Source organism: Malus sylvestris, chromosome 3 (assembly GCF_916048215.2).
Source record: "Malus sylvestris chromosome 3, drMalSylv7.2, whole genome shotgun sequence".
Classification (NCBI taxonomy): Eukaryota; Viridiplantae; Streptophyta; class Magnoliopsida; order Rosales; family Rosaceae; genus Malus; species Malus sylvestris.
Genome location: NC_062262.1, coordinates 36,307,134 through 36,329,691, shown reverse-complemented (window position 1 = coordinate 36,329,691; position 22,558 = coordinate 36,307,134). Strand labels below are relative to the sequence as shown.

At 43.1% G+C, this 22,558-nt stretch overlaps 2 protein-coding genes across 2 annotated transcripts in view; both read right to left on the bottom strand.

Moving 5' to 3' along the window:
* Positions 1-6,258: 6,258 nt before the first annotated feature.
* LOC126614646 (probable ethylene response sensor 1) lies at positions 6,259-8,264 on the bottom strand. The gene has a single exon (XM_050282291.1). It carries the CDS (start codon positions 8,101-8,103, stop codon positions 6,292-6,294), a length of 1,812 nt encoding a protein of 603 aa, XP_050138248.1. The 5' UTR covers positions 8,104-8,264; the 3' UTR covers positions 6,259-6,291.
* Positions 8,240-22,558, bottom strand: part of LOC126617238 (uncharacterized) — an 88,260-nt gene continuing 73,941 nt past the window's right edge. Inside the window, exons 2-3 of the mRNA XM_050285261.1 lie at positions 9,469-9,647; positions 8,240-8,399 (exon numbers count right to left, since the gene is read on the bottom strand). Of these exons, the coding sequence (XP_050141218.1) occupies positions 8,240-8,399; positions 9,469-9,647 (339 nt within the window). The remainder of the gene's footprint in view (positions 8,400-9,468; positions 9,648-22,558) is intronic.

Genomic DNA, 22,558 nt, shown 5'->3' with positions numbered 1-22,558 from the left:
CGATTGTTCAATAAAATAAAGGGTCAATTAACCTTGCATTAGCTGTGATTGATTATATATATTTACAGAAGAAGATCAGTAACGACAGAAAAACACATGCTAGCACAGGGTTATACCCATTGTGTTTATCTCACTGTTCATGTTATATAACTTACGTGAGAAGTAAGATGAGATATTTCGTGTCAGCCAGGTAAGTTCCACAACGGAAGAATTTTAACTCTTTGGTTAATATTGTACAATACTTCTTGCTCAAGTTATGATCTGTGAAATCAGAGACTCCATCTTGCAATGAGCTGTGTTATGATTGGTATATATCAACCTGTCGCTGTATTTGTACTTAAGAAGATACCATTTTACTTGATCATAGTACTTCTCATATTCTCAACTTAATGCACCAATTGTTTGTTTTTACATTGTAAAGGAACCAATACAAAGTTACCAACAATGTTGATCTTCATTATCAGCTGATTTGATAATATATAAATGCACATCTTGCCAAGAATAATACAAGTAAATAATTAAGATACAGTTGTACGTTGGCTTTAAAAATAGGGTACAAGTTGATCCAAAGAAAAGAAAAATTAAATTAAATTTTGGAACAGCTACCCAACAAGACAAAATGAAGTATGAAACGAACAAGATAAGGGATCTATAGCTCAGATGGCTCAGAACATTTATTCTTGAACTTGAAGTTTTGTGTTCGATAATCAATTAAGTAGATGAGATTATAAGATTTAAACCTTTTTGTCTTGACGATCATGATCTTCTCTGCAAACGTTACTAAGTTTGGCTTCTGTCCTTCTACATAACAATGGAAAGCCACACCATACCAATAGTCACAGTGAGGTAATACAGCCACCAACCAAGTCAGCCACTTCGAAGCTCATTGCCAGCTCTCTTTTGGCTTTAGCCACAACAACCAAAGACTCAACGTCATCCCTCAACCTCCACCCCCACAAACAACCAAAGCTGGCAGCTATTGCCACCTTCTCAACCCACTTTTCCTCTCTAGCGCCACCTAAAACCCTGTCATCCACCATCGGCTTCACCACAACCCTACACCAATGAACTTCCAGTGTGGCTAGTTTATTGCCATATATATGTGTGAACACGGAAAATTCTTGAAACGAAAGAGACAAGAACAACGTGCACAAACAAATATTTGTATTTGATGATTTTGGGTTACAATCTCTCTCAAATTTGGTCCTCTGATTCGATCTCCGTAAGGTGTGTATTTGTGGATGTTTCGTTGATCCAAGGGCCGTCGGGGCTTGATCTTGGATGAACTGTTGGAAGTTTCTTCAAAGGGCCGTGGGCTTGATCTTTGAAGGTGGATTTGAACGGATCTTCGAGGAGCCGTTGGGACTTGATCTTGAGGATGAATGTTTCTTCAAGGGCCGTTTGAGGCTTGATCTTGAATAACGGTGATGAGCGGATCTTCAAGGGCTTTTGGGCTTGATCTTGAAGAAACAGTGATGAACAGATATTCAAGGGCTTTTGGGCTTAATCTTGAAGAACGGTTGGGTGTGTGTGGATTTGTCGACGTTGTTGATCCAAAGGGCCGTTGGGGCTTGATCTTGGATGAACGGATGATGAACGATGATGCTTTCTTCAAAGGCCGTCGGGGCTTGATCTTGAAAGAACAATGAACGAAGAATGAAGAAGGCTTTCTTGATTCTTCGGGAACTTGGATGCTTGAGAGCTTCGGAGTTTCAGAGCTTCAGAGCTTCAAGGTGTAATATGAATTGGTTCCCTTAAATGAATGAAATAGGTTTGTATTTATAGAATTTTCCAAGGCCTAATTTTGAATATAATATCCCAGATGAAATAAGTCGTTTCTGCCAGGTGTTGACACGTGTCTTATTTGATGACTTTTCCAACTTATTTCAATTTTCGTTGAGTCATACGCTACGTGTAAAATTTATGTAATACATGAGCGTTGAAACTTTTGATTTATCGGTCAACATTTATTTACCGAAATTTCGATGTCTACAAATGCCCCCACTTCAAGTCGCGGCGTGTACATGTGCTTGTCGCATGTAGGAGATGCGTTTTGAAGTCCCTTACTGTAGACGTCGATCCAAAGGCCGTCGAGGCTTGATCTTGAATTGGGCTGGAGATTTCTTCAATGGCCGTTGAGGCTTGATCTTGAATTGGGCTTGAGATTTCTTCAAGGGCCGTTGAGGCTTGTTCTTGAACTTTTGTTTGAAATTTCTTCAAGGGCCGTCGAGGCTTGATCTTGAACTTTTGTTTGAAATTTCTTCAAGGGCCGTCGAGGCTTGATCTTGAAGGTTGAAATTGGACCACAAGGAACTTCATATGGTAGATGATCTTTGGCTTTGGTAGTGGATGAATCGGCACGTATTTGTTTTTGCGCTTTGTTGACTTTCCACAGCTTTGATCTTGAACTGGGTTGGAGGATTTTCTGGATTCCTCCAATTGTTGATTTTCCACAGCTTATTCTTGAACTAGGTTTTGATTCAAGGGTGGTAGACACTTGATCTTGAATCGGACTTGTGATTTCCTCGATGGCCGTCGAGGCTTGATCTTGAATTTGGCCGAAAACTTCTTCAAGGGCCGTCGAGGCTTGATTCTTGAAGGTTGACTCGAACATATTGCAAGCAGGCACGAGGTGAAGATGACGACTTGTTGCTTTGTTCAATCTTTCTAATTCACACCTGAGCGGTTTGGTCAACGGTATGATCTTCAAGATTGATGGGCTCTTCTTCCAGTTGGTGACTTGATCTTTAAGGATTTGATTCAAGGGTGGTGAATCGACACGTGCAGCCCACAACACCTAGTAAGTCGACCCAAGAATTTGAGGGTCAAAACAAGTTCACCGTCCAGAGTGATTGCAACTTTGATGATATGAGATACTTTTGATTTTGAAGAAGTAGCGGATGAATCGGCACGTGCTTTGTGCTTGTCTCCACATGCTTCAATGTATCATTTCCCTTGCCTTATCTATTCTTCTGGCAGAATGTGGCATATGCTCGAGTTCCTTAGTTCGGACTCCTTCTGCCTAGTTGACTGTGCAGGCTGCATTCTTCTCTGTTTGTTTCTTCAGGCAGATGTGGCAGCTTCTCGAGTTCTTCAGCTCGGACTCCTTCTGCTGAGTTGACTGTGCAAACCGCATTCTTCTCTGCTTGTTCCTTATGCACGTTGTCTCCACATGCTGCAAGGTATCATTTTCACTTGCCTTATCTATTCTTTAGGAAGATGTGGTAGCTTCTTTGGAAGTACAGCAGCAGTGGGAGACGAGTACTCGAGAGCAGTGCTAGGTAGGCAATCAGGGAAGGGTTCCAAGCAGTCGGTTCCTTACCCAAGTTTGAGTGGAGGTTCCGGCATATTATTTTCTTTATCCTTGTTTTTGCAGGTAAGAACAAGGACAAAGGAAAGGACAGGGAGAGTGCATGATATGAGATACTCTTGCTTTCTACCCTGGTGATATGAGATACTTTTGCTTTGGAGTCATTGGCTTGCAGAGGTACCCCAAGGAATAAGGAACACTGAATGACTCGAGAGGTTTCGTTGGGAAAGCATTTTTGGAGATGAAGAAAGGCTCTGTATGTCTGCCTTGCTATGGAAGGTGAAGGTGGACAGTTATAGGAGGTCCCTTAATACCTGTAGAGGTACTATTCTTTCACTTGTGTCGGCAACTAACGCGTGATTGAACAGTAAACTTTCACGTGCTTTCTCCTTCACCAAAAATCTTCGACAAATTGCCCGTGATTTGCGCAAAGTTGAGTGTGCATATGACAGGTGATGATGCGGCTGAAAAAGACTGGCGCCTCTTCGATATCTGGGATCGGCGCTTCGACAAATTACCCGTGATTTTCGCAAAGCTGAGTTTGCGTGTGACGGGTGCCGACGCATCTGGAAAAGCAAGATGCTTCTCCGATTTCCGAGCTTGCCTCTTCGATTTTTGAATGGCCTCTTCGAATTCTGAGCTCGCCTCTTCGATCTCTGAAATCCCGTCGAGTGCTGATTTTTTTATAGAGGCATGCAGTTCGTTTCAAAGCACACTTGAATTTTCGCTTGTGAAAACTCCCTTCTTGCACTTCTAAGATCTTGATTTGTCTGATCTCTTCTTCCTTCAACACTTTGAAAATGTCTGGACCCTCCGACCGTCGTTTTGACTTGAACCTTGGTGAAGAGGCAGTCCCACCTTCTCCAGACAACATATGGCGCCCATCCTTCATATCCCCTACTGGTCCTCTTACCGTTGGGGATTCAGTGGTGAAGAATGATATGACCGCTGCGGTGGTGGCCCGAAACCTTGTCACTCCCAGAGATAACAGACTACTTTCCAAACGATCTGATGAGTTGGCTGTTAAGGATTCTCTGGCTCTCAGTGTGCAGTGTGCAGGTTCTGTGTCTAATATGGCCCAACGCCTATTTGCTCGAACCCGTCAAGTTGAATCATTGGCGGCTGAAGTGACAAGTCTTAAACAGGAGATTAGAGGGCTCAAGCATGAGAACAAACAGTTGCATAAGCTCGCACATAGCTATGCGACAAACATGAAGAGGAAGATTAACCAAATGCAGGAATCTGATGGTCAGATTTTACTTGATCATCAGAGGTTTGTGGGTTTGTTCCAGCAGCATTTGCCTTCGTCTTCTGGGGCTGTACCACGTAATGAAGCTCCTCATGATCAACCTCCGGCTCCTCTTCTTCCTGGAGTTCCACCGAGTGGTGCGACTTCAAACAGTCAACCTCCGACGTCTCTTTTTCCTAGAGCTCCACCGAGTACTGAGACACCACCTGAGCAATAAAGACTCCCTCCCGTTTGTTTTAACATTTGTAAATTTTTTTTTTTTTTGGTATGTAGAATGCAATTTTATGTAAAATTTCTAGAAAAATAAATAAAATGGACTTTTATTTCTCTTAATGCTTTATTTTTTTTTTTTGCTGTATATATTATACACACACACATTTATATATACATACATACATATATATATATATATATATATTTATTTATTTTTCTTTCACGTGGAGTGATCCACCATCCCAAACCCATTTTCCCTTTGTTTTTTTTGCATGGTGCTAGCCACCAAGAATCCACCTTCCCTTTTTTTTTTTTAATTTTATTTAATTTTATTATTTAATTTATTTATTATTATTATTTTTTTTTTTTTCGTCTGCTTTCACATGTGCTTGATCCACCATTCCTTTTTTTTCACGTGGTGCCAGATGCACCACCACCTTTTTGTTTTCTTTTTTTTTTTTTTTTTTTTTGGTATAAATTTGGGTGATGGGTAGAGGAACTTCTGCAGGGAGCGGAGCTCGAGTTTGAGGAAGAGTTTCTCGGCCGGCTAGTCGTTTGACAACGGTCTTTGAAGTTGTTGGCAGCTGCGAGGCAAGAGACGGAGGAGGTGGAGATGACCAGGGCAGCTGTGACGGACAGAGACGCCATGGTAGGACCTCGAGGAGTTTTAAGATACTGGTGCAGGTACTGGCGAGGTGATTTTGACGAGAAATGCATGAAGAGGGCGTCGAGCACCATGGGCCTGCAATCCTTGAGGTTGATCTCGTAGTCCTTGAGCTCTTGTTCAGGTATGACGGGGCAACCTTGCTTTGCAGTGTCACTTTCATTATCCTTCACATCAGAGAAACCTCACGATAATGACAGGACAGACGCAGTGGAGCACACAGTAGTGACTGACACTGCCGAGCCTAGCTTTGGAAGTCTGCTTCGAAGCAATGAGTTCGCCCACCGAGTTACGGCCTAGTTGAAGGCTGTTTGGCGATCGTGATGGTGACTCAGATGGCGGGGTTTTGAGCTTTGACTGTGGCGGCTATCCCGGAAACATGGGGACATGACATGGAAGTCCCCGAGAGGATGTTGTACAGCGGGGGATCATTTCCTTCGAGAGCAACAGACGAATCATTGCCGATCCATGGTGCAAGAATGTTCACACCAGGTGCTGCAATATCAGGCTTGAGAATGTTCCTTATACCGGATGCAGGGTCTCTGGCTGAACAATATACGACGGTGGGCGCTGGTTTATACTTCGTCACCGTCACTGTTGGTTGGACGGTTGCAACTGGGTTTCTGGTTGAGTTGATATAGGATAGGATTTCTTGACCGTCCTTAAAACTGAAGACGGTTGCCGGAAATTCTCTGTATGTACTCACGACTACCCCCGGATTTTCTACTTGAAAAATGACACCTACTCCTCCAAGACTCGTCACCGCGTCAATCTGGCTGCCCCTCCAATAATCATCGGAGTCGCACAGCACAATCTTCCCATTGATCTTTTCTGCTTCCATAATTTGCTTGTCCTTTAGGTGGCTATCTGGACCTGGTGTGCTGTTGTATCACTATGATTGTCGCATATCCCTAGTTGGACGATGAATGCAACGATACTCCCTCTGTCGATACCCTCGCTTTCAATCCAAATATGACATCCCATGGTGTTTACAAACCGTTTGCAAATGGCAAGTCTAAGTCCTGCACCGTTGTTTATTTGATTGGATCCATTTCGGGGCTGAGAAAACTTGGTGAAAAGATGAGGAATATCTTCTAGGAGAACCCTACAACCAAAATCCTTAACCTGAACTCGTAGGTAGAAGTAACCATCAGTTGACGCTGAATAAAACTCCGGTGGTTGCCAGTCTCTTGAAGATTCTGATTTCGCAACAGATGCTGTAATTGAAATATAGCCCTGCTTTGTGAACTTCACAGCATTACCGGCAACGTTGAGAATAGTTTGCAACAGCCGATTCTCATCTCCAACGGCATACACAGGTAAGTCTGGGGATTGAATCAAAGTCATAGACAACTTCTTCACAGATGCGACGGGCTGTACCAAATTCATTACCTCTCTGAAAACTCCATGGAGGTTAAATCTTTCATTGTCTAATTCTAGGCTATCATCTTCAAGTCTAGAAAGATCTAACACATCATTAACAAGTGTTTCCAAAAGGTTGTTACTCTTTAGTGCTGTCTCTATCATAAGCCTTTCTTCCGGAGTCAGTTCCGTCTCTAACAGAAGAGAAGACAATGCAATGATTGCATGCATTGGTGTCCTCATTTCATGGTTCATGACAGCAAGGAAATCATCGCGGGCATGGATTGCCATCTCTGCTTCTCTCCAAACTAAATCTAAAGCATCGTTCTGCTCCGTGAGCTGTTTACGGGCTCGCATAGACTCTTCCAGAATAGCAGCATGTGAAAGAGCAACAGCTACCTGATCTGCCACAACATCAACCAGCTCCAGTTCATGTTCTCGCCACTTTCTGGTGCCATCCATGGGAAGAATCAAAACCATGATTGCGTAGCTTTTGGCAGAGACATCCGGCCAGTCATTGATTTGAAAATTTGAAAGATTTAAAAGGGGCACCCGCAGAGCAACAACCTCAGGTGGTACATATCTTCCCACAAGCAGTTTGATTCTTGCCAATGGGCAGGTATATGGTATACGAATTGCCCGAGAACTATTGAAGACTTCGTTGACAACAGGAAGGTCCATTGACACAGATGAACCAGCTTGTATGTGGTAGTTCAGAGTGTGAGAAAGCTGTAGGTTCATACCAGTTCTGGACGGCATCCATAACGCGCATTCCTGGAGGCCTAGAGTTCTACCCAACTCAACAAGGGTAGTTTTCAATATAGTGTGCCTATCCAACGTGCTTCGAATTTCATGAGTCAGCATCCTAACATGCCTTCCTGTTTCTTCCTGAGTGAGCATAAGCCCCATCTCCTTGTCAAGCTCTTCAGCTCTGCTCTTCAGCGACAGCTCCCGTTTCTTGACGCTTAGCAAATCCGGGATAATGTGAACGAGCATTAGAGCGGTAACACACGATACAACGGCACACGAAACCTTGGCAACAGTCATGAATATGGCAACAGTTTTGGTGTGCATAGAGAAAGTCCAAACATTTATGAAATGGGTTGCTCCACAAAGAACAATGAAGGCACCGAACTGCACAAGCACCCATCTGTACGGAAAGAAAGCGGATTTCTGCACAAAATATATGAGCTCCAAGGGAATGGAGAAATAGGCAAGGGCAATGAACACATCAGAGATGTACTGATATTTCACCAGCAGCTCATCTGGGGGCCACTGCGCGTCTATGCAATCACAGGACTCCATTTTTTCAACGAATCAGGCTTGAGGCTTGAGGGGAGAGACGAAGTGAGGGTGAGGGATCAATTAGGGAGCTCTGAAGGACTGTTCTGAGTCGTCCAATTTCGCAGGAGCTGAGCTTCTGAAAGTGAGAAACGTTTTTTCATGGTGGAGGAAGAAGGAGTGCAAAAGGGAGTAGGATGCCGTCGACGAAGAGCTCATCGGCGGAGATGAGATTGGGCTGAGGGCAAGACGGGTTTCTCCAAAACTCGAACTCGGGGGAGTTTGGAATCGGTGCTGGTTCGCCTTCTTCGGCTACTGCTCTGCGAAAGGTAGGGTTTGAATTTGGGGTTGTGCTCTATTGAGATGGATATTTTTTGAGAGAGAGAGAGAGAGGAGTGGATGGTGTGGGGTGGGCCTGGCGTTTGGGCTGTATGCCTCAATTGCTAAGACCTGTGCCTGGAATAAGACACGGATTGGGCTTTGGGAGCCGGGCCTGGACGTTGGACTTTGACGCAGGCTTGGGCCTCGTGTTGCTTTGGAATCCATGGCGCTTTCTGCCTTCTTTTGTTGTTGTTCGACCTAGACACATATATATATATATATTTCTTATTTTTTTTTTTTTTTTAATAAAATTGACTTTCTTTAATAAAACATTTATTTATATTTTGATGTGACTGAACTCGAAATTGAATGCTCGAGTTGCCTACGTACCCTTCCAAAGAAAGAGATCAAGTCAAAACGTAGTTCAAATACATACATATATATATTTTTTTTTGGTATTTTCTTTTGGTGCCGTTTGCAGTTTCAACTCGTGCAGACAAGGAGTGTTGGTGTCGTTTGCAGTTTCAACTCGTGCAGACAAGGAGCATTTGGTGCCGTGTTGCAGTTTCAGCTCGTGCAGGCAAGGAGCGTTGGTGTCATTCGCAGTTTCAACTCGTGCAGACAAGGAGCATTTGTGCCATGCAGTTTAGGCTCATGCAGGTGAGGAGCTTCGTGTCCTACAGTTTAGGCTCGTGCGGACAAGGAGCTTTGTTGGTTCGTCAAGCGATCCGGGAGAGCCGTTCCTCGCAATCTTCATAGCAAGGAGCTTTAACTGAGTGATTGAAGAAGTCTTCAGGAAAGAAATCACGCATCGTGATGGGGATAGACGATCTACGTGTCGAAATTTCATCATCTTCAACACGTTCACGTTGCTTTGAAGGTTGACAAGAGTTGCTTTACCCCCTTTCCGATTGGCGGACTTTTGGAGGAGACGTATGCTTCTTGTGCAATTTCTTAGGAGTGACTTAAGTCCATCCTTCAACTTTGCTTGTCTTGGAGGATGCCCCTAGCGGTTGAGGTGAAAACTTTGAGTCGGAAGAGCCAGAAGTGAAGGTGGTGTAGTTTGACTTCACAACATCGTCAAGATCTAGCTCGATGATTCCTTTCTGAGCCAGCTTCATGATGAGATCTTTCAGCACGAAACATTTTTCTGTCGGATGACTGATGAAGCGGTGGAATTTACAGTACCTTGGACTGTCAGTGCGATTCATCTCTTCTGGCCGTTTGCACTCAGGCAAACCAATCACCTTCTTTTCCAGCAAGTCTTCTAACATGGCAACCACATCAGAGTTGGGGAATGGATAAGTCATCTCCTCAAGCTCCTTCAAAGTGCATCTACGCATCTCTTGATCACGAAAAACTTCGGTTTGAATCGCCTTGCCTCGTGTAGGGATTTTGAAGGGAGCTGTGTTAACCGTCATTGTTTCCTTGGTGGGTTTCCACGCAGTCTTCTCCAACTTTGGCCCTAGAACTTTGTCGTTCTTGTAGTCGGCGATCGGTTCTTTCTTCCCATGATGGGCGATGCTCAACTCCATGTCATGGGCGCGAGTGGCCAATTCCTCGAAAGTCCGTGGTTTAATGCCTTGAAGGATGTATTGCAAACCCCATTGCATGCCTTGGATGCACATCTCGATTGAAGAGGTTTCCGAGAGCCTGTCTTTACAGTCGAGGCTTAGAGTGCCCCATCTGTTGATGTAGTCAATGACTGGCTCGTCCTTCCACTGCTTTGTGCTTGTTAGCTCTAGCATGCTTACAGTGCGGCGGGTGTTGTAGAAGCGATTGAGGAATTCCCGCTCCAATTGCTCCCAACTGTTGATGGACTCAGGCTCCAGATCCGTGTACCACTCAAAGGTGTTTCCTTTCAGCGAGCGCACAAACTGCTTGGCGAGGTAGTCCCCTTCGGTTCCTGCGTTGTTGCAAGTTTCAACGAAGTGGGCAACGTGCTATTTCAGGTTTCCCTTTCCATCAAATTGCATGAACTTTGGTGGTTAATAACCCATCGACATCCTTAAGGCGTCGATCTTCTTTGAATACGGCTTCGAGTACAACCCGGAGGTATATGAGCTCCCTTCGTACTGTGCCTTGATGGTGTTGGTGATCATCTCTTGCAGCTGCTGGATAGAAAGAGATCCCATGAGTGCCGCTGCTTGGTCTGGCTTCGGCTTCACATCGTTTTTCTCCACCTGAGGCTCATTTTCTTCGTCATCTATTCTCTTTAGTGGATCATTCTCTGGGTCGGGGTTCTCGTCGTCCTGTGGCTCCAGTCGGCTGACGAGTGCAGCGATTTGCAAGTCTTTTTCTTCAACAATCCGTGTTAGCCTTGCGATCGCTTCATTCATTTGAGCCAGTTGTTCTTCAACGGAGGTAACGCCGATAGTCATGACTTGTGCGACCAATAGACGTGACTTTCCTTTAGACATCCAGGATGCTGATGAAGAACGTCGTTGGCTGCTTTGGGATGTCATCTTGTGTGCCCCAACATCATGCTTCGGTGCCCCCAGCGAGGTCAGGTTGATGACATACTCACACCTTGGATGCTCCCCTTGCTCTTTTAGCGGCACCAATTTTGAAGTGGCATGTTGAGGAGCGGTTGTGGCGCCAATGGATTGTCCGTTTGCGGCAGAAGTACTTAAGATCCTTCCCTCAGTGGTTGCAAGAACGGCTTATCCCTTGCTTGATGCCATTGACTTTGAGGTGTGCTTGGATTCCTTGAACGGAGAAAGAGATGAGAGGTAGAGATTGTCCCACCGGGCGTGCCAATTTGTGAACACGGAAAATTCTTGAAATGAAAGAGACAAGAACAACGTGCACAAACAAATATTTGTATTTGATGATTTTGGGTTACAATCTCTCTCAAATTTGGTCCTCTGATTCGATCTCCGTAAGGTGTGTATTTGTGGATGTTTCGTTGATCCAAGGGCCGTCGGGGCTTGATCTTGGATGAACTGTTGGAAGTTTCTTCAAAGGGCCGTGGGCTTGATCTTTGAAGGTGGATTTGAGCGGATCTTCGAGGAGCCGTTAGGGCTTGATCTTGAGGATGAATGTTTCTTCAAGGGCCGTTTGAGGCTTGATCTTGAATAACGGTGATGAGCGGATCTTCAAGGGCTTTTGAGCTTAATCTTGAAGAAACAGTGATGAACAGATCTTCAAGGGCTTTTGGGCTTAATCTTGAAGAACGGTTGGATGTGTGTGGATTTGTCGACGTTGTTGATCCAAAGGGCCGTTGGGGCTTGATCTTGGATGAACGAATGATGAACGATGATGTTTTCTTCAAGGGCCGTCGGGGCTTGATCTTGAAAGAACAATGAACGAAGAATGAAGAAGGCTTTCTTGATTCTTCGGGAACCTGGATGCTTGAGAGCTTCGGAGTTTCAGAGCTTCAAGGTGTAATATGAATTGGTTCCCTTAAATGAATGAAATAGGTTTGTATTTATAGAATTTTACAAGGCCTAATTTTGAATATAATATCCCAGATGAAATAAGTCGTTTCTGCCAAGTGTTGACACGTGTCTTATTTGATGACTTTTCCAACTTATTTCAATTTTCGTTGAGTCATACGCTACGTGTAAAATTTATGTAATACATGAGCGTTGAAACTTTTGATTTAACGGTCAACATTTATTTACCGAAATTTCGATGTCTACAATATGCTAATTAAGAATAACAAAATTTTATTTTAATTATGGTGGTAGAAGATGCCTTCTTTATGCATCAATGATCATCCATTTACGGCAAAGCCGACTTTTGCAATAGAAAATACTTGCTTGTGTATTTATCCTTGTTAATTTGGAGGATTAAAATTATGATCAATTGGTCTCTCTTTTCTAATCAAGTTTTAATTAATATTGGTGATCTTAATTAGTTATAGTAGTTGTACATGCTGATTCTTTTCATTGCATGTCAATGTCTAGGATTATGGCGTAACATGTGACATTTGGAGATTTACTAAAGCTTGGAGACGGATAGAGAGTACTCGTGAATAATTTGATGAACAGAAAATATACAATCTCTCTCTCTCTGACACCCCCCGATCTCGATATTCCTCGAATACTAGAATAGGCACGTGCTGGCTGACACTCAAGGGTGACGAAAGCCATTTATTGAGTGCAAATGCTGAAAACAAGGGATAGATAAGACTTATAAATATATAAATAATGAATATGCATTTCAGGAACTTGTTCAGAGCACACAACTAATCTAGAACGCTTAAATAATTAATATAAAATTGAATGAACAAAGGAGTGGGTCCTACACCGAGAGGACTCGAAGATACTGATGTAGAAGTGCCTTGACGTCGGGATTGTATGCCTCGATTCTAAATCCTGAAGGGGGCACAAAACAAACATGAGTGGACCAAGTTGATATATATATATATATACACACACACACACTAAAACAGTTATCAACTTACTAACTCCCAGGTTTTATGAAAACACACATATATCATGATAAACATAGGTTTTCCGAAACCTAGCATGTCGTGCAATGTCTCAAATCATAACTTGTATATATAATAATAACTAGTGAATGTCCGATAACTCTCCAGGCCCCATGCCGGTTCCCTGTCCCTGTGCTAATAGCCAGAGGAAAAACACTTCAGGCCCTATGCTAACACCATAACCATCGCCCGGGACGGACCATAATCTATCCCTTTGTCCTGCAGCGGAATAGGGACCACTAGGTAAGTACAAAACCATTGAACATATATACATTTGCAAAAAAACTTCATAGTATAAAGTCATCCATCATCTATACTATAAAGAGGTGTTCTAAACATGTTCTAAATATCATTTCGTCATCCATCATATATTTTATAAGAACACGGGTTATAGAAAAAATACTAATAATTCAAAATAGCTTCAGTAAGCATGTTATCTCAAAGCGTTTCATAGTACATAATTGTAAATCATGCTTTTCCATGCATGCATTTCTACTATTAAAACATGCATTTTTAGAAGGGGTCCACTCATAGATATTTAGCCGCCGAAGAGCCACGCAAACTAGCGAACACGGAAACACCACAATAATTGCCCTTAAGCACATAAAGGGTCCAATTATTAAAACTATATTATAACAATTGAATTTGGAAAAACGGACGTCGGAAACGGATTCAGGAAGTCAAATTACCATGGAATATTCCACCGGGTATTTTTCCATGGAATATTCCACCGGGTTGGGCTTAGGGTTAGGTTTAGGTTAAAGGGTTTAGTGGGCCGAAGGCCCTAGGTTCAAAGGGTTTGGGTCATTTGGGCCGCAAGGCTTGGGTTAATAGAAATGGGTGTAAACACGGGAATTTGTGCGATGAATGAGACAAGAACACGTGTACAAAATAATATTTTGTATTAATGATTTAAGGGTTACAATCTCTTCTACAAATTTAGCATCTGATTCTATCTTTGTAATGGGTAGATTTGATGTTGTTGATCTAAAGGGCCGTCGGGGCTTGATCTTGAATTAGTGGAAGTTTCTTCAAGGGCCGTTGGGGCTTGATCTTGAATGAGGATTTTGACGAAGAACAAAGAGGGCTTTCTTGATTCTTCGGGATTTGCTTGAGAGCTTTAGAATTTTGAGGCTTCAAGGTTTTGGTGTGGTATGAATTCTCTTTTAATTTGGAAGTAGAGAAAATGTATGTGAATTCCCCCCAAAATGAATGCCTTGACTTCCTATTTATAGAATTCCAAAACTTGATTTTTTGGATTTAAATAATCAGATGAAATAAATCATTTTTGCCAAGTGTTGACACGTGTCATGTTTGATGGCTTTTCTGATGATTCTCGATTTTTTGTTGAGTCACATGCTATGTGTAAAATTTATGTGACACGTGAACATTGAAATTTTAATTATTGATCAACATTTATTTCACCGAAATTTCGATGTCTACAAATGCCTCAACTTCAAGGCGTGTCGCATACATGTGCTTGTCACGTGTAAAAGATGTGTTTTGAAGTCCCTTAATGTAGGTGTCAATCCAAGGGTCGTTGAGGCTTGATCTTGAATTGGGCTGGGTGTTTCTTCAAGTGCCGTTGAAGCTTGTTCTTGAATTTTGTTTGAAATTTCTTCAAGGGCCGTTGAGGCTTGATCTTGGATGAAATTTAGACCACAAGGAGCTTCATGTGATAGGTGATCTTTGGCTTTGGTAATGGATGAATTGGCACGTATTTTGTTGCGCTTGTTGACTTTCCACAGCTTTGATCTTGAACTAGGTTAGAGGGTTTTTTTGTTTCCTCCAAAGGACTTTCCACAGACTTAATCTTGAACTGGATTTGATTCAAGGGTGGTGGATACTTGATCTTGAATCGGACTTGTGATTTATTCAAGGGCCGTTGGGGATTGATCTTGAGTAGTTTTCAGGGTTTGAACACCTGGCAGGCAGGCATGAGGCGGAGGTGATGGCTTGTTTCTTTGTTCAATTTTTTTTTTCATTCATATTGAAGAAGATTAGGGGATAAGGTCAGATGTTGCAAAGAATTTGCTTTGAAAGATCAAGGAAGTTTGCAGCATTTTCATATGAACCCTGAGCAATTTGGTTAACGGTATGATCTTCAAGGGTTGTCGAGATTTTGCTTTTCGGCGACAGTACCAACGAAAGGTTGTTGAAGCTTTTCGAGCTCTTTGATTATAGCAACAATGGTGGGCTTGGATTTGACTTAGACTCCTCCGTCTGGATTATGCAGTTTTGCTGAGAATGGTGTCCTGCCATAACGATTTGTTCCAGCTCATCGTGCTGCATTCTTCTCTGCTTGTTTCTTTTGCGTAGCCGGAGTGGTGCGCAAACCTTTGCCTTTGAATGGTCCTTCAGAGCATCACTTTTCAGCCACTCATCCATGCTTGGCAGCTTCAGTGTAAAGAGCCAGCACCATATCAACTGTCTTGAAGTATTTGCTGAGGAAATTCGATACCTGTCAACAGTTGAAGATGATCACTCAAGAGCAATGCTAGGTAAGCAACCAGGCAAAGGTTCCAGGCAATCAGTTCCTGATCGGACGTTTAATTTCAGGCTTCGACTGATTGCTTCCTTTCTCCTTGTTCTGCAGGCAAGAGTAAGGGCAAAAGAAAGGATAGGGGAAAAGCATGATATGAGATACCTTTGCTTTCGACCCTGATGATATGAGATACTTTTACTTTTGAAGAAGTATCGGATGATCAGCATATGTATTTGTTGCGCTTGTTTCCACATACTTTGATACATCATTTTCACTTGCCTTTTCTGTTCTCCAGGCGGATGTGGTATCTTCTTTGGAAGCATATGATCTTGAGACAATGGGTACTTTGAGAGCAGTGCTGGGTGAGCAATCAGAAAGGTTCCAGGCAGTCGGTTCCTTATCAGGAGCTTGAGTGGAGGTTCTGACATATTGTTTTCTTTATCCTTGTCTTTGCAGGTAAGAACAAGGACAAAGGAAAGAACAGAGAAATTGCATGATGTGAGATACTCTTGCTTTTTAAGAAGTAGCGAATAAACCAGCACGTATTTTGTTGCGCTTGTCTCCACATGCTTCGATGTACCATCTTCACTTGCATCATTTGTTTTCCAGGCAGATGTGGTGTCTTCCTTGGAAGTACATCAATGGTTGAAGATAAGTTGAAGGCAATGCTAGGTAAGCAACCAGGGAAGGGGTTTCCAAGCAGTCGGTTCCAAATCGGAAGGTTGACTCCAAGTGCCGGTTGATTGCTCTCTTTCTCCTTGTCCTGCAGTGAAGAGGGAGGACAAAGAAAAGGATAGGGAGAAAGCATGCTATGAGATACTCTTACTCTCAACCCCAGTGATATGAGATACCTTTGTTCTTGTGTGACTTGGTTGAAGAGGTATTTCCAAGGAGGAAGAAAACTGAGTATGTTGAGAGGTTTTAGTTGCAGATGTATTCTTGGAAAGGAAGAATAGTCATGCGTTTGTATTTTCAAGGAGGAAGAAAACTAAGTATGTTGAAGGGTTGGTTGCAAATGCATTCGGCAAAGGAGAAGAGTCAGGCGTTTTGGATGTGTGCCTTGATGGAGGTTGAATTATATGGTGATTTCCTGATAGCAAGTGACAGTGTGGATGTGGCCTTGTCACCCACGCTTGTCGACCAAAAGTGTGGTAGTTGGAATAATGGACTTCACACGTTTTCAAGTTTGTCAGTGATCTCTGACAAAGTTGCACGTGATAGCCGAAAGCTGAGACTGCGTCTGAAAAGTGTTGATGGACTTTACGTAGGAAAATCCGGGTTTTGAAATTCGAAAAGTGGTGTCTCTTCGATTTTTTTTTTGAACAAATGGTTGTGTTGCTTCTTCTTTTTAAAGAGGTGTCAATTGTATTCAACATGCACACTTTGAAGATTGCCCGCCCTTGAAAATTGTCTTTGCTGTATTTATGAGATTTTACTCACCCTAACCCTTTTCTTTTACCATATTTTTGGAAATGGCTAACCTGTCTAACATTTGCTTAGATTTGAGTCTCAGCAGTGACACAAGTGCATCGCATCAGGGTAATATATGGCGCTCGTCCTTCTTTTCTTCTAATGGCTCTCTTACAGTTGAAGACTCTGTGATGAGGGATGCAACAACGGCTGCGGTTGTAGCTAGGAATCTCATCGCTCCTAGAGATAATATGATACTTTCACGACGGTCCGATGAGTTAGCTGTTCAAGATTCCCAGGCTCTCAGTGTCCAATGTGCGAACTCTGTTTCCAACACGGGCCAACGCTTACTTGTTCGAACTCGCCAAGTTGAATCATTGACAGCCGAGGTGGCAGCTCTTAATCAAGAGATCAGACAGCTCAAGCTCGAGAATAGAGAGTTGCATGTGCTTGCAAATAGTTATTCGTTGGGCATAAAGAGTAAGCTTGATCAGTTGCTGGACTCCGAAGGTCGGATTCAAAATGACCATCGGAAGTTTGTGGATGCATTCCAGACGTCCTTTTTGCCTTCGTCATCTGGATTCCGCCAAATAATCTATCTTCAATGCCTCCCTCTTCTAGGATTCCGCTGAGTACAAAGGTTTAAGTACTGAGGCTTCACATAAGTGACCTTTGTGAAGGCTCCCTCTTTTTTTTCTTTTGCTTTTCTTTTCCTTTTTTTTTATGCACTTGTAATTTCTCTGAGATATCAATGGACATGCTTTATTTTATCCAGTATGTTGTGCTAAAATATATATTTGACTAAGATGTGTTACTTCTTTTTTTTATAATTTTTTTTAGACGGTGCCTGATGCACCCATTTCCTTTTAGATGGTGACTAGTGCACCATTTCCTTTTAGATGGTGACTAGAAGCATCATTCTGTCGCCACGACCTATTTCCCTTTTCATTCTTGACTTGCTAATAGTAGCATGCACTTGTGAATAGTGGCTTGAAGATGGCATGGCTGGATTCCTCAGTGGGCTTCCTCGCTGTACTGCACTCTCCGCATGCGGACCATTTTCATTTGCTTCTCTGGAGACCATCATTTGCACAGTTACTGCACCAATTTTATTTATTTATTTTTTATGATTTATATATATATATGTGCGCTGCATCGGATGAAATGCGGCCACCTACAGCGAGAAATGTGAAGTTGGAGGTACTGAGGTGGTACAAAGCGTCGAGTTTCACGATCGGTTAGTCGTTTGACAGCGGTCATTGAAGTTCTTCTCCGATTCAAATGCAGTAGTAGAGGCAAGAAGATGGGGGAGGTCTTTGGTTGTGAGTTGATAAACTTTGGTTTTGTTGATCACATTCAAAGGCAGCAGCCATGGCGGAGGTGCAGAAGCAACTGGAGCTTGAGGCAAAATGTAAGGCGTCGAGCTTCATGACCGGCTAGTCGTTTGACGGTGGTCACTGAAGTTGGTGGATGCTAAGAAGGAGGGCTGAACTCAGAAGATGGAGCAGATATTTGGAGCATCGGGGGAAGTGTGTTGAGGGCCGAAGAAGGAGGTGAGGAGACAGAAGAAGAAGCTCCACCACTAACACCACCAAGCACCACCACTGAGCACAGCCACAGACTTCGCCTCCTCCGTTCGATCAACGAATTCAATCATCACACCCACAACATATCTTTTCATAAAAGGACGGAAGACAGGGTCATATAGAAGAGCCTTGTCAGTTGGAAGCATCAGAAGACCCTCACGGTATCCCTCATCAAATCGTCGCCGTGCTTCGACCTCTGCAAATCCATAAGCTTCTTAATCAAAACCCTCATCTAGCATCGCATCAACGGCCCCCCTTTCCGCCCGAAGTACCTGATTTCGATAATGCAGACCATCGCCATTACTCACGTTTTCACATCTTCTAAATTCAGGAAGCTTGTGATCTTGGGTATTTCTCTGTTGACCTCACTATTCACCATTGGAAATCAACTCCAAGAGTTCGCAAAGCTTCTGGAGCTGCACTTCGAGTTCGAATTGATTCTGACTCCAGTAAACGAGCTTGACGAGTCGTGCTTCCAATTGGAACCGGACGAGGCCTTGGATGCGAACTTCATGCTTCAATTGTACAATCTATTTGACGAGAAACCAACAATGGTTAATTATGCTCTGAAGCTGGCCAAATCTCTAAAACTGCAAATTGTAACTTTGGGTGAGTAAGAAGCGGATGATGTGCAGATGGAAGATTTCGATGAGCTTGATCTGAGTCGCGGAAGGACATGAAAGTGGACAAGAGAAGACGAAAGCAGATCTACCATTTTCTTTGAAGGCATTTGGGTTCATCTTTTTTAGGATCTTGACTTCTGTTTTCTTTGGTTTGGCATGGGTCTTAAGTGTAGAAAGACCCGCTCTAACATGTATACATTTTTTTTCTTTATTTTATTTATGTATATATATATATATATATATATTATTTATTTATTTATTTTTGGTAATGAAATTGACTTTCATTAGTAAAACATTTAAATATATATATATATATATATTTTTTAATTTGATGTGACTGAACTCGAAGTTAAATGTTCGAGTTGCCTACGTACCCTTCGAAGAAGAGATCAAGTTAAAACGTAGTTCAAATGAGTGATGGTTTTAACAGTGATTTTGATGATGATTTTTCCGTACACAATTTATGCTCTTGCGGGCTAGGAGCTTTGGTTCATGCAGTTTAGGCTCGTGCGAATAAGGAGCATTGGTGCCATGTATAGTTTAGGCTCATGCAGGCGAGGAGCTGTCGTGTTAGTTTTTCAAGCGATCTGGGAGAGTCCCTCGCAATCTTCATATCAAGGAGCCTTGACTAAGTAGTTGAAGAAGTCTTCTGGGAAGAGGTCATGCATCGCGATGGGGATGGATGATCTTCGTGTCAAAGTTTCATTATCTCCAACACTTTCACATTATTCTGGAGGTTGACAGGAGCTGCTTTGCCCCCTTTCCCAATGGTGAACTTGTGGAAGAGATGGTTGCTACCTGGAGAGGCGTTCCTTGAAATCTTTATAGCAAGGAGCCTTGACCGAGTGGCTGAATAGTTTTCTGAGGAAGAAGAGATCACGCATGGTCGATCTTTGTGTCGAAATTTCCTGATCTTCAACACTTTCACATTGCTTTGGAGGTTGGTGAAAGCTGTTTTGCCTATTTTCCGATTGGTGCACTTGTGGAGAAGACATATGCTTCTTGTGTAGTTTCTTTGGAATGACATGAGTCCATCCTTCAACTTTACTCGGCTTGACTGGCATGGTTTTGGAGCATGCCCTCAGCGATTGAGGTGAAGATTTTGAGTTGACAGAGCCAGAAGTGACGTCTTTTTTTGGGATTTCGTCTTCTTTGTCTTATTGGGCCTCATTTTCAATGCCGTTCTCTTGGGTTTGTTGGCATGAAGATTGGTTGGTGTAGATGATGGTGCACCTTTTTACCTTCAGTGGTCCTTTTGTGTCAACCTCTAAAGTTGCTTGGCGCTTCATCCTTAAAGGAATCAAGCTTTGAACATCATCTTTTCCTGCTAGACTGTCAAGCTTTTCTTCATTTGGCGTTGTCTTCCTCTTTCTAGAAAGCTTCTTGGTTTCTTCAAGCCTATCCAAAGCTGACCGACGAGGAGGAGAGCTAGCCATGTTGCTTTGCTTCTTAGGTTTTGACAACCTTTCAAAAACAGAGCTTTGGGATGTTGGCATGTTAAGCTTCTTGAAGACAGAGGTTCGGTTTTGACCACCAATACGATTAAGTGTTGACGTTCTGGGTCTTGAACGATTCATCCTATCAAAGACTGACGTCCGAGGGGCGGATTTAGGCTCCGCTTAATCTTGTTCAATGCTCACACTGATGTGTTGGGTGCTAGCATTTTTCGCTTTGCTTGAAATCTTCACGGGTGCATTTGGTGTGAAGCCAAGTCCAGCTTTGTTGTTGTTAACTCCGTAACCATGCTTCTTCAACTTCTTTTGGGTCTCCGTGAGGTCACGTTCTTTATTGTTGACGGTGTTTGAAACATTCTTTCCAGGATTCGAAGAAGAAGCGAAGTCGTACCCAGCTTTCGACATGAGTTTATAAGCGTTTTGATCAAAACCTTCTTCGGTCCTCTTGGTTGGGAGAAAGCTTGGTTCCATCCCCTTTGGTAGAGCTTTTATGAAGCCTTGTGGTAGTCTTGCAACCTTAGCGTCGCCTAGCCGTGTCAGAGGCAAAACTGCATTCGTCTTGAGCAACTTTACATTATCCCTGTGCTGCTGTGCATCAGCTTTGCTTGCTCTAGTTTCGAACGAAGATTGACCATTCTTTCTTCTCGACATTGGGATGTATCGGAAGACGGGTGTGTTTGGTCCATTTGAGGGTATCTTGCTCCTTTTAGTTGTTGCAGGTTTAGCAAGCTCATCATCCTTCTTACTTGAAGACGGCATATCTTCTTCTTCTTGCTTCTTGGGCATGGCTTGCCACTCCTACTTTTTAGGTGTTGCTTTGCCCGTGGATTTGATCTCTTTTAGAATAGCTTCGGGCACCATGTCTTCATCCATGTAGAACTTGGCGTCTGCGAAATGTGATTCGGCTTCAGTGAATGGTTTGGTGTCTCCATATACCACTTTTACTCCTTCTCGGTAGAATTTTAAGCATTGGTGAAGGGTGGACGGTACTACTCCATTCGCATGGATCTAAGGCATTCCTAAGAGCAAGCCGTAGGAAATTCTTGCATCAATCACGTGGAATATCATACTTGACTTGAGTTCACCAATAGTCATCTCCACTCGGATCATGCCCATCGCTCTTTGTCCACCTTGATTAAACCTTGGATTAGTAGACGACTTAGGGACAGTTCATCCGCCTTGATGCCGATTGTAGTCATTGTTGACTTTGGCATGATGTTTATGGTTGATCCACCATCCACAAGCATGCGGTTGACTTTGTGCTCCCTTACGTACCTAGAAACGAAGAGATAATGGTTGTGAGGCTTGGATCCTAGCAGTAAGTCTTCGTCCGTGAAGTAGATTGGGTCCTCGATGGCACAGCATGTGGCACATTCATATGGTCGAACCTTCAAGACTTCGTTCTTGCTTTCTTACACTTCGTGATCGTTAGGACTTGCCAAGACTGCTACCAGTGCTCTTCGCATCTTCTTTGGTGATTGTAACGTTTCCTCGATGCTAAAGTGTGTTGGCAGACCTTCTTCGAGTGTGAAAGTTTTTTCTCCCTCAGTGGTGATAACTTTGCCTTTTGATGGCTCTTCCATTTCTACTTCGACCATGTGACATGTAGCGATAGTACACTGTTGGAAGAAATCCTCTGGGAAGTACTCGTGCAAGGAGATAGGAATGTGTGGCTCTTGCTTCATAGATTCCCTAACATAAGTTGGCTTAGCAGTTTTTACGTTCCTTTTGGGTTTCCTACTGTTGCGGCAACGGTGCTTTCTCCTTTGTTCCACCTTTGGTCTTGTGGCTTGTGGTTTTGGTTTCATTGTTTTTTTGTAGGTCACCAATGTCCATCATTCTTCATCATCGGTATGTGCATCTTGTTCGTTTGCCTCGGCGATGGTTACGCAGAAGGTTTTGTGCAACTTGAGCATTGATAAGAATGGTCAGGTGTCGCTTGGAGAAGCACGGGATCGAATGATCCAAATGCAATTGTAGTAGTATGTGTTGCGGCCGTGTCTTCGAGGTCGAGCTCGAGCTCAATTTTCCCTTGTTGCGCTAGCTTCATAATGAGTTATTTGAGAACGAAGCACTTGCCAACAGGATGGCTCACGATACGATGGTACTTGCAGTACCTAGGATCGTTCACGCGATTGATTTCTTCAGGGCGCTTGCATTCT

Excerpts from the sequence above, each read along its gene's own strand:
- LOC126614646 (XM_050282291.1), bottom strand. The coding sequence starts at position 8,103 with ATGGAGTCCTGTGATTGCATAGACGCGCAGTGGCCCCCAGATGAGCTG.